The sequence below is a fragment of the Miscanthus floridulus genome, chromosome 2 (assembly GCF_019320115.1).
Source record: "Miscanthus floridulus cultivar M001 chromosome 2, ASM1932011v1, whole genome shotgun sequence".
Classification (NCBI taxonomy): domain Eukaryota; kingdom Viridiplantae; phylum Streptophyta; class Magnoliopsida; order Poales; family Poaceae; genus Miscanthus; species Miscanthus floridulus.
Genome location: NC_089581.1, coordinates 160,229,955 through 160,250,267, shown reverse-complemented (window position 1 = coordinate 160,250,267; position 20,313 = coordinate 160,229,955). Strand labels below are relative to the sequence as shown.

Below are 20,313 nucleotides of genomic sequence, written 5' to 3'. Positions count from 1 at the left end.
TAGATATGAGAAGTTTGTATTAGGTCACATTCAACATAACTTTATTTTATTGGTGAAACTTTTTTAGCTTCACCTCTACGAACAGCTCTTCATATAGACTATTGCATTGTAAATAAGAAAATCTCACTATAATCATTGTATGAACTGTGAAAACCCTATTAATTAATTCTCTAGTTTGCCACAGTTTAGGCGTTGGATACTGTTGCAAGTAACAAGCAACTCTTTCTCCTCCGGACTCTCGGGGTCTCCCGACGTCGACTCATCCTCGGCTTCTCTCCAAGTCCTCAATCCATCCTCCGGCTGCCCCCTCCCCGCGGCGAAACCCTAGCCCGTTGCCTCGCCGCCCGTCGCTGCAGGCTTATGGCGCCTGTGTGATCGGACCAGCAGTCCGCCCCATCTCTCCCTTAGCCCCCGCATCTGATGTTCCTCTCCCGCATCGTACTTCGCGACTTGGACTCCATCGACTCCCCGGCCTCCATGGCGTCCTCGAAGAAGGTTGTGACCCGTGACGAGTGGGAGCGGAAGCTCCGCGACGTCAAGATCCGCAAGGAGGATATGAACCGCCTCGTCATGAACTTTCTCGTCACCGAGGGCTTCGTTGACGCCGCCGACAAGTTCCGCATCGAGTCCGGCACCCAGCGTATTGCACGCTCCTCTTTCTCTCCTCCGCTATTGAACTTCCCGGGGAATTTGTTGAATTTCTAATTTTATTTTTGCAGCGGAGATTGACCTAGCGACCATCACGGATCGAATGGAGGTTAAGAGAGCAGTACAGTCGGGTAATGTTCAGGAGGCAATCGAGAAAATCAACGATCTTAACCCCACGGTTCGATTCTGTCTCTGTCCCTTGCAAAATTAGTTCCAGCTTAAGTTGAGCCTGTCTGGAAATTTGGAACGAAGGAATAACGGCCGAGATGCACATTTAGGTATTTTACTGTGTTGTGGAAGATCTCAAAGTAGGTTGTGATTGCTGGTTGTGCATATTCGGTTTCCATCCTTCCTGTAGGTCTGAAATAAATTCGGTCAACTAGAGGAGCACTCAGTTTTGCAATGTGGGTAACTTGGATGTACTGTCACTGTGTTTGTCAGCAATTTAGAGCTTCAACTAGTTTAGAATACAGGAACAGAATCCTTTCCCAATCTAATTTGATGACCTGTCATGTCTTTGGAGAGTACGCAGGAGCTTCCTGTTGTGTCAAATGATATGTTTCTGATTTGATCATCAGTTCTTACTGGTTATTCTACTCTTTATATTAGTTGTCCACGTTTGCCATACTTGATTGTTCAAATAAGAGCTGGAGATTCCTGCTGAGCAGGTTGCAGTTTTGAACATCTTTGTAACCGGTAGAAACAACTGAAACCCTTAACAAGTAGCATCCAATATACTTGGACCAATCTAGGAGTTAGGGCCAATTATTTCGAATGTGAAAAAACGCCCAACAGTATAAATATGGCACCTCATTGATTACTGACTAAACTCAGTTGATTGTTATGTTTGCCCAACACTAATGAGTGATGAGACGAGGATCCAATGTGACATCCTTTTTCCACAAGCGTTTTCTGTTTCAGAATGATGTTTCCACCTTCGTTATCCCTTTGCTTGGAAATAGTTAACAAGTTTTGTGAAATGTTTATTTATAGGAGGGTTCGGCTCATTTTTACATACAACTCAGATAACATAGACGGCCAGGAAAAAAATCAGTCATATTGCACGGATAGTGATTTACTGTGACAGTTGTGTTGTTTTATTATCCTTTTCTTAAAAAAGGAGAAGCCCTATCCTCAAGGTCATAAAAATTCTGTCATTTAATGTTCATTATTTTTCGATATACTAGCAAACATTCCCGGACATTGCAATGGGATGCACAGCTTGTTGCATGGTCACCTAGAGCTAGCTACATCTTTGTTGGACTTAATTGGGCTTGGCCCAACCTTATTTCAATAATTCAATTAAATCCCAATGCCCATAATAAATGCTAGGTGCAACAAAGGATTAATCCTGCATGAGAAATTGTCAGGAGATTGATTCAACTTAAATGGGTGGCTATTGTGTGAACTTGTTGTGAGGTTGAGAAAGATGGAAGGCGAGCCACAAGCCCGCATGTGCCGAGCCGTGCTGAGTCTTGACATGCACGAACTCGGGCTTGGCCAGCCAGGCCATGACATGAGTGTGCAGCGCCAGCGAAGGTTTTGTAGCTTCAAATTGTGACCGATGCCGTATTGGAGAAGGATAGAGTCTACCTCGGCTGGGCCCCGGGCCTTGAACTCCTAGGTATACATTTGTCATCTGTGAAAGTGAGAATGGTGGGAGTAAGGGGGATGACGGACCGAGGTTTGCGATCGGTAAAAGCGAGAAGGGTGGGAGTGAGGGACGGCTGACCGATGGACGGAAGAAGAGGGTTTGAAGTGAGGGATGGCAGACCGTGTGAGGGACCAAATAAGGGGTGGGAGTGAGAGACAACAGACCAAAGAAATTACCGTACTTTAATATTAGGTAATTGGTACTTTAATATTAGGTAATAGATACTTTAATATATTAGGTAATAGATATAGATTAGAAGCATCTGTATTTGTTTTTGTTCTTCTGGGAGGAGCTAAGCATTTGTTAACTCATGTCTCCTTAATTGTTATGCTGACTTGGATGAATGTATGCAGATTCTGGACACGAATCCCCAACTATACTTCCATCTCCAGCAACAGAAACTAATAGAATTGATTCGTGCGGGAAAAATAAATGAAGCTTTGGAGTTTGCTCAAGAAGAACTTGCACCGAGAGGCGAAGAAAATGTATCTTTTTAGATCTACCTGTATACTTCATTTTAGTTTCAGGATTCAGATCTAATTTATTCCACATGCAACTGAACCGCTTTAAAGACATGTTGTGTGGTTTCTGCTTTTTTCCCCCTGATTTCGCAGCAAACGTTTCTCGAAGAGATAGAAAAAACCGTAGCACTACTGGTTTTTGAAGATGTAAAAAATTGCCCTTATGGGGAACTATTGGATGTTTCTCAACGTTTGAAGACTGCAAGTGAAGTTAATGCTGCTATTCTTACAAGCCAAAGTCATGAGAAAGGTTAGTAACATCTACTGTTTAGTTCAAGATTTAATTTAGCAGAATTTACATCAAATCCTTTCATGTCCATTCATTGATTAGTTTGCTATTTAAATTAAACCAGTCAAAGTTATATTTGGATATAGGAAAGTGAGGCTGGTATCAATATATCTTAATAATTGAGAAGAAAGGAGGTGGAAAAACTGAAACAGGGTCATATCTATTCTCATTTTATACCCCTTGAAACATTTGACATTGAATTTATCAAATTATTAAGTTTGTATGTAACAACTTCAAGGTTGTGAAAAATACTCCCTCCAGTGTCAAGGGCCTCGACGCCCAGGGTAGCCGGCCCTTGGCTACGGAGGTTGTAGCCGCGGTCCGTGTCGCCTCTGGTGAGGTTTTGCCCCTCCACCGTAGGTTTGGTTAGGGAGAAGAGAGAGATTAGGGATAATGATCTTTCTTAATTTGCAAAGTGCCGGATACAATAATAAATAGCCCATGGCTGGAACAGCCATGCCTACAATTTAGGAAAGCCAACAAACTAATAGGAAAGCCAAATAACTAATTGGTACTTGCTAAACTTAGCCACTAACGGTGGCCTTCCCAGCCGAGAGCTGGGCGCGCTCTGCAGCGCGGCGCACGTCACGCGCACGGCGTCTCGCGTACGTGCGCCCCCACATGACATCTCCCCCTTCCTCGAGAGCCAGCGCGTCCTCGAGCTGGAAATCTGGGTACTTGGCGGAGAAAGCGTCGACGTCTTCCCAGGTTGCCGAGGCAGGCGACTCGCCCTTCCAGTGAATCAGCACCTGGCGCACACCGCGCGCTAGGCGCGTCTTGACGGCGTGTTCTGGCTCCGGAATGACAGCACCATGGCGGACAGCAGGGAGCGGTGGTGGTGCATCCGGCGGTGAGCCATGGAACGGCTTGAGTAGCCCAACATGAAACACGTCGTGCAGACGGGCACGCGGCGGCAGAGCGAGGCGAACCGCGACGTCGTTGATGAGCTCGGTGACGCGGTAGGGGCCGTAGAAGCGCGGGCGCAGCTTGCCGGTGACGGACTGGGGCATAGAGGCCGTCGGTCGATGGCGTAGGCGGAGCAGCACCCAGTCTCCCACCTTGTACAGCACTTGGCGGTGGTTCTTGTCGTATTGATGCTTCTGGACCAGCTGAGCTTGCTCCAGGCGGGCGCGGATGTCGGCGAGGAATTCATCCCGCTCTTCCAGGGACTGCGCAACAGCGGCCACCCTGGTCTCTCCCGGCGTGTAAGACCGGATGGATGGGGGATCCCGGCCGTAGACGACGCGGAATGGCGTATCCCGCAGCGAAGACTGGTAGGCGGTGTTGAAGACGTACTCCGCCCATGGCAGCCACTGGAGCCACTGCCGCGGCCGGTCCCCAGTGAGGCATCGCAGGAACATGATGATGACGCGGTTGGCCGACTCGGACTGCCCGTCGGACTGGGGGTGAAAGGCTGTCGTCATGTGGAGCTGGGTGCCCACCAGCCGCATCAACTCACGCCAGAAGGTGGAGGTGAAGACAGTGTCCCTGTCCGACACGATGGACTGTGGCACGCCGTGGAGACGAACGATCTCGGCGAAGAAGACTTGGGCGACCGACTCCGCGGAGTATGGGTGGGACAGCGGGATGAAGTGGCAGTACTTGCTGAACCTATCCACCACCGTCAAGATGACGGACTTCCCCCGGACCCGAGGCAGCGCCTCCACAAAGTCGAGGGCGATGTCAGACCACACGCCTTGGGGCACGGGCAGCGGAAGGAGGAGGCCTGCCGGATGGAGATGTTCCGACTTGTAGCGCTGACATGTAGGACACGCCCGCACCCAGTCCTGCACGAGCTGTTTCATGTTAGGAAAATGGAAATCTCGCCGCAGTCTGTGCAGCGTGCGTTGAACGCCTTCGTGTCCTTCCGCGTGAACGGCGGCCAGCAGCTCGAGCAGCAAGGGCGAGGCCGGTGGAATGTACAACCGCCCGCTGAACTGGACGAGCCCATCCACCAGCGCCCATGGTGCGCCTCTGGAGCCCGCGGTGAGCTCTTCCTGGAGGGCGACGAGGGCAGGGTCAGAGGCCTGTGCCTGGCGAAGCCTGTCGATGAAGTCAAAATGTGGAGCCGATAGTGCCAGGATAGAGCCCTCCGGTGGTGTATCGCGGCGGGACAGCGCGTCGGCCACCGCATTCGCCTGACCCGGCTTATATTCGACCGTGAAGTCGAAACCAAGCAGCTTCCCCACCCAATGGTGTTGAGGTATTGTGGAGAGCCGCTGATCGAGCAGGTATTTAAGGCTGTAATGATCAGTCTGGATGGTGAAGCTCCGCCCCCAAAGGTACGGCCTCCAGTGCCGAACAGCGTGCACGAGGCCGATCAATTCACGCTCGTAGGCCGCAAGCGCGCGATGGCGAGGTGCCACCGGTCGACTGAAGAAAGCCACAGGGTGGCTGTCCTGGACCAGCACGGCCCCGAACCCGTGGGAGGACGCGTCGCACTCGACGATGAAGGGCTTGGAGAAGTCCGGCATGGAGAGAACCGGGGCGGTGGTGACTGCTTCTTTGAGGGCGTCGAAGGCCGCCGAGGCCTCACTAGACCACAGGAAGCGTTCCTTCTTCAGCAGAGCGGTGAGCGGCGCGGCGATGGTGCCGTAATTATGCACGAACTTGCGGTAGTACCCCGCCAAGCCGAGGAAACCGCGAACAGCGCGGGCCGAGCGCGGTGTCGGCCAGTCGCGCACCGCCTGTACCTTGGCCGGGTCCATGGCGACGCCTGCCTCGGAGATGACGTGGCCCAGGTACGCGACGGAGGTACTGGCGAAGGCACACTTGGCGCGCTTGAGGAAGAGTTGTTGGCGCTGGAGCTCGCTGAGGACGGCGCGGATGTGGCGAAGGTGGTCCGCCCATGTCCTGCTGTAGATTAGGATGCCGTCAAAAAACACAAGAACGAACCGGCGGAGGAACGGGCGGAGGACGTCGTTCATGAGCGCCTGGAACGTCGCCGGCGCGTTGCACAAGCCGAACGGCATGACCAGGAACTCGTAGAGGCCGTCGTGGGTGCGGAAGGCGGTCTTGTGGATGTCGGCTGGCCGCATCCGCACCTGGTGATACCCCGAGCGGAGATCCAGCTTGGTGAAGAAACGCGCCCCATGGAGCTCATCAAGGAGCTCGTCGACGACAGGAATTGGGAAGGCGTCCTTGACCGTAATTGCGTTGAGGGCGCGGTAGTCGACGCAGAAACGCCACGACCCGTCCTGCTTCTTGACGAGAAGGACAGGGGACGAGAACGCGGAGTCGCTGCGGCGGACAATGCCCTGGGCGATCATGGCGGCACACTGCCGCTCCAATTCATCCTTGTGGGCCGCCGGGTAGCGGTAGGGGCGAACGGCTACCGGCTGCACACCGGGTTTGAGGACGATGTTGTGGTCCCGGCCACGCTGTGGAGGTAGGCCAGAGGGCTCAGCGAAAACCCCCTGGAAGGAGGCCAACAGCTCGTCGAGGAGGTCCCCTGCGCCGGCTGTGGCTGCGAGAGACGGAGCCGGGCGCGCAGCCACATCTGACCAGCACACCAGTCGGTCCTGGCGAGCGAACGACAGGGTGCGTGCCTTGAAGTCCCACGTGATCGGCCCCAGGGTAACCAGCCATTGAGTCCCCAGGACGACATCGTAGCCCGCCAGCGGCAAGACGAAGAGATCCACCTCGAACGCCTCGCCCTCGACGGAAATGGGCGCCTGGCGTAGGACGCCGGGGCACTGGAGCTTCTCGCCGTTCGCCACCGTGGCGGTAAGGCGCGGCTTGGGCTGGATTGGCAGTTTGCAGAGGCGCGCCGCTTCCTCGGCGATGAAGTTATGAGAGGAGCCAGTGTCAAGGAGGGCGGTCAGCGTCACCGCGCCCACCCGCACCCGGACCTGCATCGTGTCGCAAGGCGGCACCCCGGCCACGGCCTGCAGCGAGAAGACCGGAGCCTCCGTATCAGGGCCGTCCAGGGCGGCGTCTTCGTCGTCGTTGAGCGTGACCCCGGCTATGTAGAAGAGACGGCGGCAGACACGATTATGGCCGCGGGAGTACTTCTCGTCGCAGTTATAACACAGCCCCAAGCGACGGCGTTCCGCCTGCTCCTCCGGCGAGAGGCGTCTCACCGGCTTGGGCTCCTGGCGGGCACCCCCGGCGGCCAATGGCGGTGGTGGCGGCGGTGCAGGAAGCGCGAGACGCGGAGCCGGTGCTGGGAGCAGGCCGCGGGGTGCTGGCCGGGCAGGAGCCGGCGCCAATGCCTGCCTGTCAAGCTCCATCTGCTCCACCTGGCGGGCGAGGCTCATGGCGGCCGCGAGCGACTGCGGATTGTGGATCCGCACCGCATGGCTCAGCGGCGGCAGAAGACCCCCCGTGAAGAGCTGGACGCGCTGCGTTTCCTCCAGGGGCCCGGCGCGGGGTAGGAGCGCCTGGAACCGGTTCTGGTACTCCTCCACGGTGCCTGTGCGCCGGCACTCCGCGAGCTCGAAGAGGGGTGCAGAGCGCAGGGGCGGACCGAAACGCAGCTGGAGAAGGTCCTTGAAACGGCTCCACCGAGGAACGCCCTCGTCATCCCGGAGCTGGAGGTACCACAGCTGGGCCACGTCCTCAAGATTATACGAGGCCATCCACACCTTCTCCTCTTCCATGATCCGCTGTTGATGGAAATAAGATTCACAGCGGCTGATGAAGATGAGCGGATCGACCGTACCATCATAGCGCGGGAAATCCATCTTTTGGAACCGCGGAGGCCGATCGTTGTGGTGCTGGCCGTCCATGTCCCCGCCCGGACCTGAGGACGATGAGGACTTGTCCTTGTCCTTCTTCAAGGCCGCGACGTCGGACTGCAGGGAGGCGATCGTGCCGGTGAGGCTCTCGATCATCTTGGCGATGTCGGCGTTGGAGGGAGCCGCCATGGGAGATGTAGCGGAGGCGGCTGATGGTGGGGAGTCCGGTGTGCTGGAAACAGGCGCGACAGAGGTGGGCAGCGTGGCAGCGGAGGATGAAGCGGCGGCGGCGGCGGACGAACGGGATCGGTGTGACCGTGATACCAGGTTGTCAAGGGCCTCGACGCCCAGGGTAGCCGGCCCTTGGCTACGGAGGTTGTAGCCGCGGTCCGTGTCGCCTCCGGTGAGGTTTTGCCCCTCCACCGTAGGTTTGGTTAGGGAGAAGAGAGAGATTAGGGATAATGATCTTTCTTAATTTGCAAAGTGCCGGATACAATAATAAATAGCCCATGGCTGGAACAGCCATGCCTACAATTTAGGAAAGCCAACAAACTAATAGGAAAGCCAAATAACTAATTGGTACTTGCTAAACTTAGCCACTAACGGTGGCCTTCCCAGCCGAGAGCTTGGCGCGCTCTGCAGCGCGGCGCACGTCACACGCACGGCGTCTCGCGTACGTGCGCCCCCACATGACATCCAGCCCTAAATATAGGTCATTTTAGTTTGAATTAAGGGCTAGTTTGGTTACTGCCCTGGCAAAGTTGCCTGGCGCAGGGAGCTCCCCCAGGCGCCCGATTTTTGGACGCCTGGGGTGGAGATCGATGCCTGGGCAGCTTCTTGCCTGGCAGTTATCAATCCAAACAGCCCCTGGATATATGCATGAGCGTGCCCCTGAACTTGTCAAGGGGTGTGACTTAGGTCCACAAACTTTGAACATGTATTTCTGGGCCATTAAACTTGTCAATTGGTGGACCGTACATCCCTAAACTTGCTAAATGGTGCACTGCAGGTCCATTTCTGGACCGCACCGACGACTGCGGTGCACCACTTAACAAGTTTATGTCTCCAGAAATGTGTTTTCAAAGTTTGTGGACCTAAGTGGTACCCCTTGACAAGTTCAGTGGCTGCTCATGCATTTAACTATTTTAGTTTTGTCTTATATCATATACACGATGTATTAAATGAAACTAATTGGATGTTGTAGATGTTATTAGTGCATTTTTTCTATAAATTTGGTCAAATTTAGAGAAGTTTGACTTAGGACAAAGCTAAACCGAAGTACATTTCAGAGCGAATGGAGTAGATTATAGCCAACTCTATTAGTTTCTGTTACTGGAGAAGAAAGGAATGATGAATTTTATCACTATCCCATCTGTCTTAACATATAAGGCTCAGCAGTATCGTGGACCTGAATCCTGCGCAGTTGTATTATGACTGCAACTTGACAGTCAGCGACTGACCAACAGGTCCAGATATTTAAATGTATAGGCCCATTTTTTTTTTCTGTTGTGCTTATAAAAAAAGGGCGTACCCAGTGCAGAGAGCTCCCGCTCTGTGCGGGGTCTGGGGAAGGGTGTCAGTGGCAAGCCTTACCCTCGCATATGCAATGCGAGGAGACCGCGACTCGAACCTGGGACCTTCCGGTCACAGGCCCGCCCATCAACTGTTGTGCTTATAAAGTGTTAATTAAATCGATATATACTGGAATGTTTTAAAGAATTTACGATATGTGTTTACAATTTTAACGCTCAAATTTAAATTGTTTTTAGCACCTAAGTTATTCAGGTTACACTAAAATTCAGTACACAATGCAATTATGTTTGTCTTATTTGTTTGGAATCACAAACTACTACCTCCCTTGTTTGGATATGTTGTGACTTTACTGAAGCTCCTCTTTATATTCCTTTTCCCACATTGGCAGATCCGAAGCTTCCAAGCTTGTTAAAGATGTTGAAGTGGACACAAAATCAACTGGACGAAAAGGCGGCATATCCACGAATCAACGACTTCACCACTGCAGCACTGGAAGATCCATCGATATGAATCTGCTGCCAAGGTGATGATAACGGAGGGTAGGCACCAAGCCTGTTTGGTGTCTGCATGTGTTTTGCTCCGGATCTGTCAATAGATTGTCGCCTGCAGCAATTGAGTTCACCCCTTTCACCAGTGTTTAAGCTCAATGCAAGCAGTTGATCTGAAAACTTCACCTGTGTTCTACCTGTACATGATGTAGAAGACATGTTTGAACCCCTTTCCAGTCAGTGCAAATATTGGATTTGATTTTTCATTGACATTCCTTTCAAACCTGTGGTGCTTGCAACACGCAAATTCTTTCAGTCATGGTTTGGGCATCGAATTCACGCTCCTGCTGTCAGTTTGATGCAACTGTGCAAAGCAGCTCATTTTTTCCCCAATGTCAGAATCAATTGGAAGAGTTGCATTAGAGAATCTCTAATAGTTCCTAAAAACAGATTCGGTAAACCAATGAGTTTTTCAAGAGGCTAAGTCATTTGTTCATTTGTTTGGTTCAACCAACCGTTTTCAAAATCTTGCTTTTAAAATATAGAAGGCAATTTCGTGTAAGGAATCTTGGACTATTTCCAAATCATCTTAACTACTTTTATACTTTTTTTTTTCTATCTTGTCATTTGTACTTTTATACTTTATTTCTATTTTGTACATTTGCATCGATAACTCGGTTCTTAAGTGTTGAAAGTTTGTAAACAAGATTGAGAGTGAGTTTTGAAAACTCTCAGATTGAGTGGGTTTTGAGAAAAAGCGGAGATGCTCTCAGCGGCTACAGATTTTAGAAGTCGCATTCACGGATCACCATTGCCGCTTCCCGCGTATCAGTATTCGCTCAGCTCGTGTAGTTTCATCACTTTCACCACGGCGGCCATGCATGCCGTCGCGAGCCGCTATCCGCATGAAGCACTCTTCCTTCTCGGTGTCCGTAACCACGGCGTCCCAGCTCCACGACGCCATCGACCGCCTCCTCCCGCTCCTCCGCGCCGACGCCTCCCACGCCTCCGCGGCGCGTGCGATCGCCGCGGCCGTCGCCTCATTCCGGCCGCCCTCCACGCTCCTCTCCAACCGCATCCTCCACCTGCTCTCCTCCCACCCGGCCACTCTCCCGGACGCGGTCGCCCTCCTCGCCTCCCTCCCAAGCACTGACGTGTGCTCCTACAACACCCTCGTCGCGGCGCTCGGCCGCTCCTCGCGCGGCCTCGCCTCCGCGCGCGCGCTGTTCGACCGAATGCCCCGGAGGGACCACTTCTCCTGGTCCGCCGTCATCTCCGCCCACGCGCGCCACGGTCAGCCCCGCGCCGCGCTCGCGATCTACCGCCGGATGCTGCGGGAGCCGGTGAGCGCCGGCGCGGACAACGAGTTCACCGCGTCCAGCGCGCTCGCCGCGGCCACGGCCGCCCGGTGCGCGCGCGCGGGGAGGGAGCTGCACTGCCACGTGGTCAGGAGAGGGATCGACGCGGATGCCGTCGTCTGGAGCGCGCTCGCAGACATGTACGCCAAGTGCGGGCGCGTGGACGACGCGAGGAGCGTGTTCGATAGGATGCCCGTTCGGGACGTCGTCTCTTGGACGGCCATGGTGGAGAGGTATTTTGACGCCGGGCGCGATGGCCAAGGCTTCAGGCTGTTCGTGCGCATGCTGAGGAGTGGCATTCAACCGAATGAGTTCACGTATGCGGGGGTTCTGCGTGCTTGCGCAGAATTCACCTGCGAGAAACTCGGGAAGCAGGTGCATGGTCGAATGACAAAGAGCAGGGCAGGGGATTCATGCTTTGCAGAGAGTGCGCTTGTGCACATGTATTCCAAGTACGGCGACATGGGAACTGCAGTGGGTGTCTTTAGGGGGATGCCAAAGCTGGACTTGGTGTCGTGGACAGCCATGATCTCTGGCTATGCACAGAATGGGCAGCCAGATGCGGCATTGCATTACTTTGACATGTTATTGAGGTCCGGATTCAGGCCTGATCATGTCACCTTTGTTGGTGTTCTATCTGCATGTGCTCATGCTGGCCTGGTCGATAAAGGTCTCGGTATCTTCCATTCGATAAAGGATGAATATGGTATTGAGCACACTGCTGATCATTATGCTTGTGTGATTGATCTCCTCAGCCGGTCAGGCCTGTTTGAGCGAGCAGAAGAGATGATCGACACAATGTCTGTAAAGCCTAACAAGTTCCTATGGGCGTCCTTGCTTGGTGGCTGCCGGATTCATAAGAATGTCCGCCTCGCAAAGTGGGCAGCAGAAGCATTATTTGAAATTGAACCTGAAAATCCAGCAACATATGTTACTCTAGCCAATATTTATGCATCAGTTGGTTTGTTTGATGAAGTTGAGAATACGAGACGGATCATGGAGTTAAAGCGCATTACTAAAATGCCAGCCTCAAGTTGGATTGAGGTTGGGACAAGGGTGCATGTGTTTCTGGTTGGGGATAAGTTGCATCCTCAAGCTGAAGAAATATATGCGCTTCTGAAGAAGCTGTATCTGAAGATGAGGGAAGAAGGGTATGTAGCAGACACCGGATTTGTTCTCCATGATGTAGAAGACGAGCAGAAGCAGCAGGACATTGGTTATCATAGCGAGCGGCTTGCTGTTGCTTTTGGAATCATTGCTACTCCGAAGGGTGCTCCCATCAAGGTTTTCAAGAATCTGCGCATTTGTGGGGACTGTCATACCACTATTAAGTTAATATCAAAGATTGTGCAGAGAGAGATCATTGTCAGGGACTCTCATAGGTTCCATCACTTCAAGAATGGGAGTTGTTCTTGCAGGGATTATTGGTGATCTGTGCTGCATATACAAGGAAATGGTTTTTTAACTTTTGACTTTTTAAGACCAGAAATGACTAAGGCCAATGTACGGCAGTACTGATATTGTGGCATTGTTTGGGAAGTTGGCTTTTTGCGGTACCTAGGCAAACTGCAACAAAATGGCACTTGAACCTTTCCTTCTGCAAATTCTGTGATCTTCTGTCTCGAGAGATCTGCCATGGAATACTAAACACTCATTTCGCTTGTTCCTTTGTAGATGAGCATGCACATGCTCCAGCTGTTTCTTTTGTCAAATGCAGAAGAAAGGCGAGGGGCTCACAACCTGACAGAATATCTGTTACGCTAACCTACATGGATGTAGGCTTACTAAACGTTGCACATCCCATCTGTTTGCTGAAGTAATAAAATGTTGATGTCTTTCTTTTTGCTGCTCTTTCTTAGTAACAGATCATGTACGTAAGGAGAATGGAATTTGTGGTGTTAAGTTTGGCAGCGAAAGGCTGCTTTGCAATGTTTTTACTTGGATCCATGTATGGTATGGAGTATTACTATGAAAGAAATTAAGGCAATCACAATTCAAAAGGCAGAACAGGGTGGCTACATTTCAAGCAAACAAGTAGCACAAAGGCCTACTTTGAACAAACAATTGGAAGCTTTTTCATAGAACAAGGCAATAACTCTACTGCCACAGACAAAGTAATCACAAGATACTTTATTCTGCATGTAATAAATTACAGTAGGATTTGCAATAGAAAGTCAGTCAGTGAATCGCAGGACTTCAGAAGTCTGTACAATGCATTGTATTTGCTAAGTATGGCACCAGGAATCACATTACAAGAGTTCACGTAAATATAATCAAGAGGCTTTCTTATATCTGTATCTCACAGCACAACCCATGTAAACTATCAAATTCACAAAGCTTATCCCTGCAATTAACCAAAAGAACCGGTCGAGATGGCCTTCATTCAGATTGTCAGGGATCCATCCAGGATCTCCTCCCTGAGTTGTAATGTACGCCACCAACGTCAGTATGATGGAGCTTATATAGCTTCCCAGTGAGACTGTAATAAGTGCAAATGCACTACATAAACTCCTCATGGCATCTGGGGCCTGATCGTAAAAGAACTCAACTTGGCCTATACAAGTAAACACCTCAGCAGCACCCACCAAGAAATATTGTGGTATTTGCCAAAGAATGCTCATTGGAACAGCAGCCTTCTCATGAATAAGACCTTCAGACCTGGCAATCTCTAAACGCTTCAACTCAACAAGAGCTGCAGATACCATCGCAAGAATTGACAGGACTAATCCAATTCCCATCCGCTGTAGCTCCGAAAAACCCTTCTCCCTTCCGGTGAATTTTCTAGCTATTGGCACCAGAATGCGGTCATAAAGTGGAACCCATATGATGACGCTGATTACATCAAAAGTTGAGAGAGATGCAGGAGGAATGTTGAAAGATCCAATGCGCTTGTCAAGAACCATGCCCTGCTCTATGAACATGGAAGAGTTTTGGGCGTAAACAGCACTGAATATGATAGTAGTAGCCCAAATGGGAAACATTCTTATTAGGATCTTCAATTCTTCCACCTGGGTAACTGTGCAAAGCTTCCATGAGTCTGTAAAGGATTCGTTCTTCAGATCAGCAGATGAGATAACGGCAGCTCTATCAAGGAACCTACACAAAAGAGAGGTAGCTAGAATGTTATCGCAGTCACACAACAAAAGACAAGTCTGCAAATCAAGCTGCTTACAGGCGTAACATACTTGGAACAAATACAATTATGCAAGTAACATGTTTTTTTCTGGAACACGCAGGAGAGTTGCGTATCTTTTGTATTAAGAAGGAAAAGAAGGGTACAAGATGCAAGTAACATGTGTCTAGTCCTGTCCTGAGGCTTAAGTTATGTTACCAAACATTGCATTTACAAGCAAGCATTTAACAAGATCACAAGTACACAGTAACAGGTGTCACGATGCATTTGCTTCCTCTATGGAGTTCCAAGTTGATTTGGATTACTATTGACTACTGAGTATTGACAATTAAGTGGCAGTCACTATTCCTATTGTATTGGATGTCTAATAGAACTACAACATACTACTACTCTTTGTCACAAACTCACAAAGAAGTGTTGTTTAGGACATTGGCAATTTGAAATGGTCCCCCCAAAAGCAACTTTTACAACTAATTTCGGCTGCAATATATTGTTATCAAACTACTTCAGTACTTTTCAAGATAAATAAGCTCGTACCATTATTTCATTCTGAACATATGAAATATATTGCGGCCAAAGTATGGATAATTCAATTGTATGGGAGAAAGTATCATGGTTGTCTGATCCTATGAATAATTCCTATTTATTTTTCATTGCATTTATGTACTTATTTTCCAGTATCCTCAAGTTGAGACAGTAAAAAGTTTGTAGTGAAGTTCAATGTCTTTATGCATATAGTAAGTACTGTCATTTCCAAAGATTACATAAATGTGGTGCCACATGATACTGAAACTAAAGTAGTAAGTAGTGACTCCATCACAGAAAATGAGAATTACTCGAGCTCATTTGTGTGCTCCAGCTTCCGGCTTCCCTCAATTGCTGAAGTTTGGCCATCAACTTCATAAAGGAGAGATGTATCATGTGGCACTTCAATGTGCCCCTTACGAAATGCTGCTATAACTACCTGACACACTCTTATGAGTGGACTCCCACCAGGTTTTTGGAATCTGTACTTATTTGAAGCTGTGAAGAAGAATGAAATAGCTAATGCCATGAATATTGTAGGAATCGCAAATCCTATTCCCCAACCAGTGTTATCTTGTATCCACACTATGATAGTGCCTGATATGAATGAACCAATATTTATACAGAAGTAGAACCAATTGAAGAAGGAACCCTTCTTAGCTCTCTCTGCTGGGTCAGTGTCATCAAATTGATCAGCTCCAAAGGAGGAGACGCAAGGTTTGATACCTCCAGTCCCTAGGGCTATCATATAGAGACCAACAAAAAATATGCCATACTGAAGTAAGCTTGCTTCTGGACAAACTGTTCTTAAACATGAAGGTGGCTGCAATGCTGGGACTGATGCTGACAGCGTCAAAATAGCCAGGCCCTTCAGTAAAGAAAAAAGAAGTCATATACTTGATTTAACTAGTGCTTCAGGCAAGGGTAGACATTTATTTCACATGATAAAAAAATATAAGAAAATGAAAATATTAAAATGTTCAAGTTAATCTGAGTCTGACACTAAGATTGCAATCCAATATCCTACATGTTCATTTTTAATGCTCAGTGGGCTCCACAATATAAGAATAAAGACTATCCATAAATTATTAAGTAGTATATGCCACAAAGATTTTATTTTGTTTTCTAAGTTAGCATGGGATGGATATTGTACTAAAATATGGTTATTACTTGGGTGGCAATATCTTTGTACTTACAATAAAGTAAACTGATGAGAAAACAGCAATTGTCCAGTATTTCCCCCAATGAGAATCTGCTAAGATGGCTCCAACAAGGGGAGTGAGATAGCATGTCCCTTGCCAAGTGGTGACATGTCTTGCAGCCTCGAGGTTGCCTAGATGAAGCTTCACTTTCAAATAAGTAACTAGGTTTTTCGCAATTCCGTAGTAGGCCAACCTTTCACAACACTCATTCCCTGTCAAAAGACTAGCAATGCTGAAACTTGGCAAAACTTGTTTCTGGATTTATAAAGTGCAGGAATGCTTCAATTTACCTTATGATCTGTAATATGGGTTAGTCTTGAAACGTGTTGTGCTATATGACTCTGACTGTTCTGGCTAATGCTGAATATATGATTTTCCTGAGGATATAAAATTTCATGTACAATGCAGATGTTTGGAGAGATGCTTTACAGAAAAAAAAATCAAGGATTTTCTTTTGGTTATCCTGCAGCACGGTGCCTGCCAAGTGCCTATGGAGAATCTTAGGTATGTGAAACTATATAAGCACTTGTAAGAAGAGGTGAACATGTTGGAAGTTTGACCTCCTAAGCAAACCAAAATCACATATTACACATTAACAATGGATAGTTGAGATTATTAATGTGATCATATATCAAACCGAAGAATAGTGTGGGTAACAGAATATGAACATGCCAAATTATGCGCCAAAGTTTTCTGGCATATGCATCTGCCAAAAAAATTACCTAGGATGAAAAAACATGCTTTCCAATTGCCTGTAGTGCGCTTTAATGCAGGGCGCCCTTTGACATCAACAGATCCATCACCTGTGTAAAGGCCAGCGTCCTGCTAAAAGATAACACTAGCACTTAGGCTTAAACCACCTAAGGCCCTGATCGTTTTGCTCTAAAACCAAGGGGATTGGGAGGGATTGAGGGGGATTAAATCCTCTACAAGTCAAAATCCTCCTCAATCACCTCCAATCGCCCTCAATTCCCATGGTTTGGGGATGAAACGAACAAGGCCTAAATGGATTACATACACTTTCGTAATGCTTTAGCAGTGCTACTGTTTTTATCCTCCAAAAAGAAAGACAAAGAAAAAGGAAAGGAACTTAATTGCTTCCCATCAATCTTCCCAACATGGGCAAACAGTTATGAATTAACGGTAGGCGTTCAACAAATCCCTGTCGAAATAGAACTACACATTTATTTTGGGCAGTCGGATTTTCCACCCACTTGCCTGAACTCCGAATTAGCATCAAATACATTACCATGCAAAACATGGCATCGCAATTTTTCTCGAACAGAAAACATGGCATCACAAATTCATAAGAGAAAATTTATTATTTGGCTCTGGTTTAAAGTTGTCTTTTTTCTTTGGCCCTCAAACAAAATTTCTTACCTATCTGGCCTCACTCGAAGTTTTGTTTTCCAATCTGGCCTTACCGTCATCTCCCGCCTCTAACACCATTAAGTGGCACATAAAATGACCAAACTGGCCCTGAAACATTATGAGAAACCAAAGGTCACCCAGGCAGTATAACAACATAATTTTGAGCATTTGTTACGATGCCTGTGTAATCTTTGGTTTCTCATAATATCTCAGGGGCAGTTTGGTCATTTCATGTGCTACTTAACGGTGTTAGAGGCGGGATATGACGTAAGGCTAGATGGGAAAAGAAAACTTCGAGTGAGGCCAAATAGATAAGGAATTTTGTTTCAGGGCCAAGGAAGAAAGACAACTTTAAACCAGGGCTAAATAAGAAATTACCCCAATTCATAAACAGAAACTGAAGAACTCTGAATGCCTCACAAGTTTTGACTTGAACTCGAGGGATGGATTCCTCAAGCAGCAATTTTCGTTAAACAAAGAAAGGAACAAATTAGCTGGCCCGGAAAGGAATACTAACTGAATCTCACAGACTGACTACGATATACTACGGGATGGAATTTGAACCACAGAGAGATGGTAATCGGGGAGTTCACCTGTGGAAGTGGAAGGAGGAGTGGTTCGTGGTCCCCACCTCCACCCTCTTCTTGCAACAGCAGTCCTGCTGCCTCATCCATGAAGAGTTGGAGACAGAGGGCCTCCCCCAACCCCAAGTCCGGTCCACGGTCCACGGGAACAGCCGGAGCGGATCAAAGAAGCTCCGCACTGGCAACGCTCTGTCTTCGTCTGACAGGGCGGATTTCATTCATTTCACGTCACGACAGAGAAAAATAATTGGATAGGAGGGTCTCAGACGGAGGGGACCGCGGCAGTCAATTCATACAGATTCGGAGACGCGATTTGGAATTGCCAGAGCAGTATTCCGATACCCATCTACGGAGTAGTATATTGGTGTAACATTTCAGACTTAGTCTCAAAAAGTTTTTTAAAAAACCATCACATCGAATCTTTCGATACGTGTATGGAGTATTAAATATAAACAAAAAAAACTAATTACACAGTTTGGTTGGAAATCGCGAGACGAATGTTTTGAGCCTAATTAGTTCATGATTGAATACTAATTACAAAATAAAAACGAAAGTGTTACAGTAGCTAAATTCTTAAATTTCACCCAACTAAACACAGCCTTGATAATGTAGCGATATAATAAGAGTATGTCTAATACACGATCATATGTTTTATGTAGTTTAAACACATAATTTTTTTCACCATAAGACTACATAGCCATGTCTTTTATGACACATGAATTCTTTTTTGCACCATAGGATTAAGAACAACCTTCACCATTCTTCTACCTCCAGCCTCTAGCCTCTATAAATCATAGATCACAGATCATAATTATTTTTCTATGAAAGGACAAATCACAGATCTATCGTCGCCGGCGCCGCCGCCACCAAATAACAGATTGTCCACAGGTTGCAGTGGGATCCATCAGTTGTTGCATGCGCTCGTGAGGCCTACAGCTGGCGGGGACCACCTGCATGTGCTGCTACAGCCGCGTGCCTACGCTGGGCGAGGTGCAGGAGGCGCTGCTCCCTCTGACCGCATGAGAGAGGTAGGGCCCGCGCCCTGGTTGACAAAAGGCAATGGACAAGAGAAGCTGCATGCGCCCGCGTCTCGCCCGCCTGAACCAACCGATCCCGATCGGAAGGCCAAAAACCGGTTGAAAAAAATCCATGTGTTTTTTTTCTAAAACACATGTGTGTTGTATAGCATTTCTGTATAATAGTTATGTATGATATATTATAGGATAAAATACACCCTGGGTTTTCAAACCTTTGGAGTCTTCATCTTCGAACTAAAAAACCAACAGTCTAGGTCGCTAATCTTCTGTCGTCGCGCACCAAAGATCCAAAGCCCACCACGCAAGCGCCAACAGCCAACGTGGCGGTGCCACAATGGCAGGTGTACACCGTGGCTGCGCAATTTTTCCAAAACCCCCTGTCTAAGCTCCAGAATTGTCGTATCCCGAGCATGGCGGCCGTGACGCGCTCCCATGACACAGCCGCCGCCGTTAGGACGAGCTCGCACGCACGGCACTCCACCACGTCGTCGAAGAGCATGTCTAGCGCCACCAGGATGAGCTCGCATGCACGGTGCTCCGCCCCGTCGTTGAAGAGCATGTCGACGGGCACGGGCACCGCCCCGGTGTCAACCGCCTTGACGCGGTCGCGGCCCCACGCCGTCGTGCGCACGAGCAGGTGCAGTGCCGCCTTGGTCATAGACCTGGAGACTGGCCTATCGCAGAGCAGCTCCATGGCCTCCCTGAACGCCCACCAGCCTGCTGGGTGGTGGCGGCAAACTGACGTGTGCAAGGAAGGGCGGCCACTGTCACCCGCGTCGACGTCGACCGCCTGAGCATCCGCGCTGCGTTGCCATGGGTTTGCTGGCACCGGCTGCCACGACGCACGGCGCTAAACCGGCATCCTACACGGGCACCGCCATCCTCCTCTTGGGCATCCCCTCGTGCTCGAGTCCAGCTCCGGCGCGGCGTCCATCGAGCACGCATGCACGTGGCGAGGTGGCCATGCTCCTGACCGCATTTGCCGATGGCATAGACTGAGGCAGACGGGCTGCGGCCAGACTGCACCTCCTCCACTACCACCACCTTGTCTGCTAGCACAGCAACAGAAGGCGCTGGCTCTCTGTTCCTCCACCACGGACCCACGGCTGCCGCCCGCGCTCGAGCCTCACGCAACACAAGCGCCACGTCCATGCCTCACGAGCAGGTGCCGCTTCCGGCCCGTGCTCTCCATGCACCGCAGCTGGACCCCATGACCAAGCCTCGCTTCTCCTCCTCGCGCGACCCTACACGCACACACGCCTGCTCACACGGCTGCTCAGTGCTCACCCAC

General features: G+C 49.4%; 3 protein-coding genes across 4 annotated transcripts; 2 read left to right on the top strand and 1 right to left on the bottom strand.

Moving 5' to 3' along the window:
• Positions 1 to 203: 203 nt before the first annotated feature.
• Positions 204 to 10,095, top strand: LOC136535092 (protein GID8 homolog). Its single transcript, XM_066527424.1, has 5 exons — positions 204 to 640; positions 720 to 826; positions 2,656 to 2,787; positions 2,917 to 3,073; positions 9,713 to 10,095. Exons 1-5 carry the CDS (start codon positions 421 to 423, stop codon positions 9,832 to 9,834), a joined length of 738 nt encoding a protein of 245 aa, XP_066383521.1. The 5' UTR covers positions 204 to 420; the 3' UTR covers positions 9,835 to 10,095.
• A 578-nt stretch (positions 10,096 to 10,673) lies between these two features.
• Positions 10,674 to 12,831, top strand: LOC136535104 (pentatricopeptide repeat-containing protein At4g37170-like). The gene has a single exon (XM_066527429.1). It carries the CDS (start codon positions 10,694 to 10,696, stop codon positions 12,599 to 12,601), a length of 1,908 nt encoding a protein of 635 aa, XP_066383526.1. The 5' UTR covers positions 10,674 to 10,693; the 3' UTR covers positions 12,602 to 12,831.
• Positions 12,832 to 13,414: 583 nt separating this feature from the next.
• On the bottom strand, positions 13,415 to 18,240 carry LOC136535116 (protein NRT1/ PTR FAMILY 8.3-like). Of its 2 annotated transcripts, none has more exons than XM_066527435.1 (5): positions 17,995 to 18,240; positions 16,753 to 16,855; positions 16,025 to 16,242; positions 15,140 to 15,696; positions 13,415 to 14,266 (listed from the first exon to the last, which is right to left on the bottom strand). In XM_066527435.1, exons 1-5 carry the CDS (start codon positions 18,073 to 18,075, stop codon positions 13,444 to 13,446), a joined length of 1,782 nt encoding a protein of 593 aa, XP_066383532.1. In that variant the 5' UTR covers positions 18,076 to 18,240; the 3' UTR covers positions 13,415 to 13,443. The 2 variants fall into 2 exon arrangements, with proteins under 2 accessions (XP_066383532.1, XP_066383539.1); XM_066527442.1 differs by having other exon boundaries at positions 16,753 to 16,852; positions 17,995 to 18,239.
• Between the last annotated feature and the right edge of the window lie 2,073 nt (positions 18,241 to 20,313).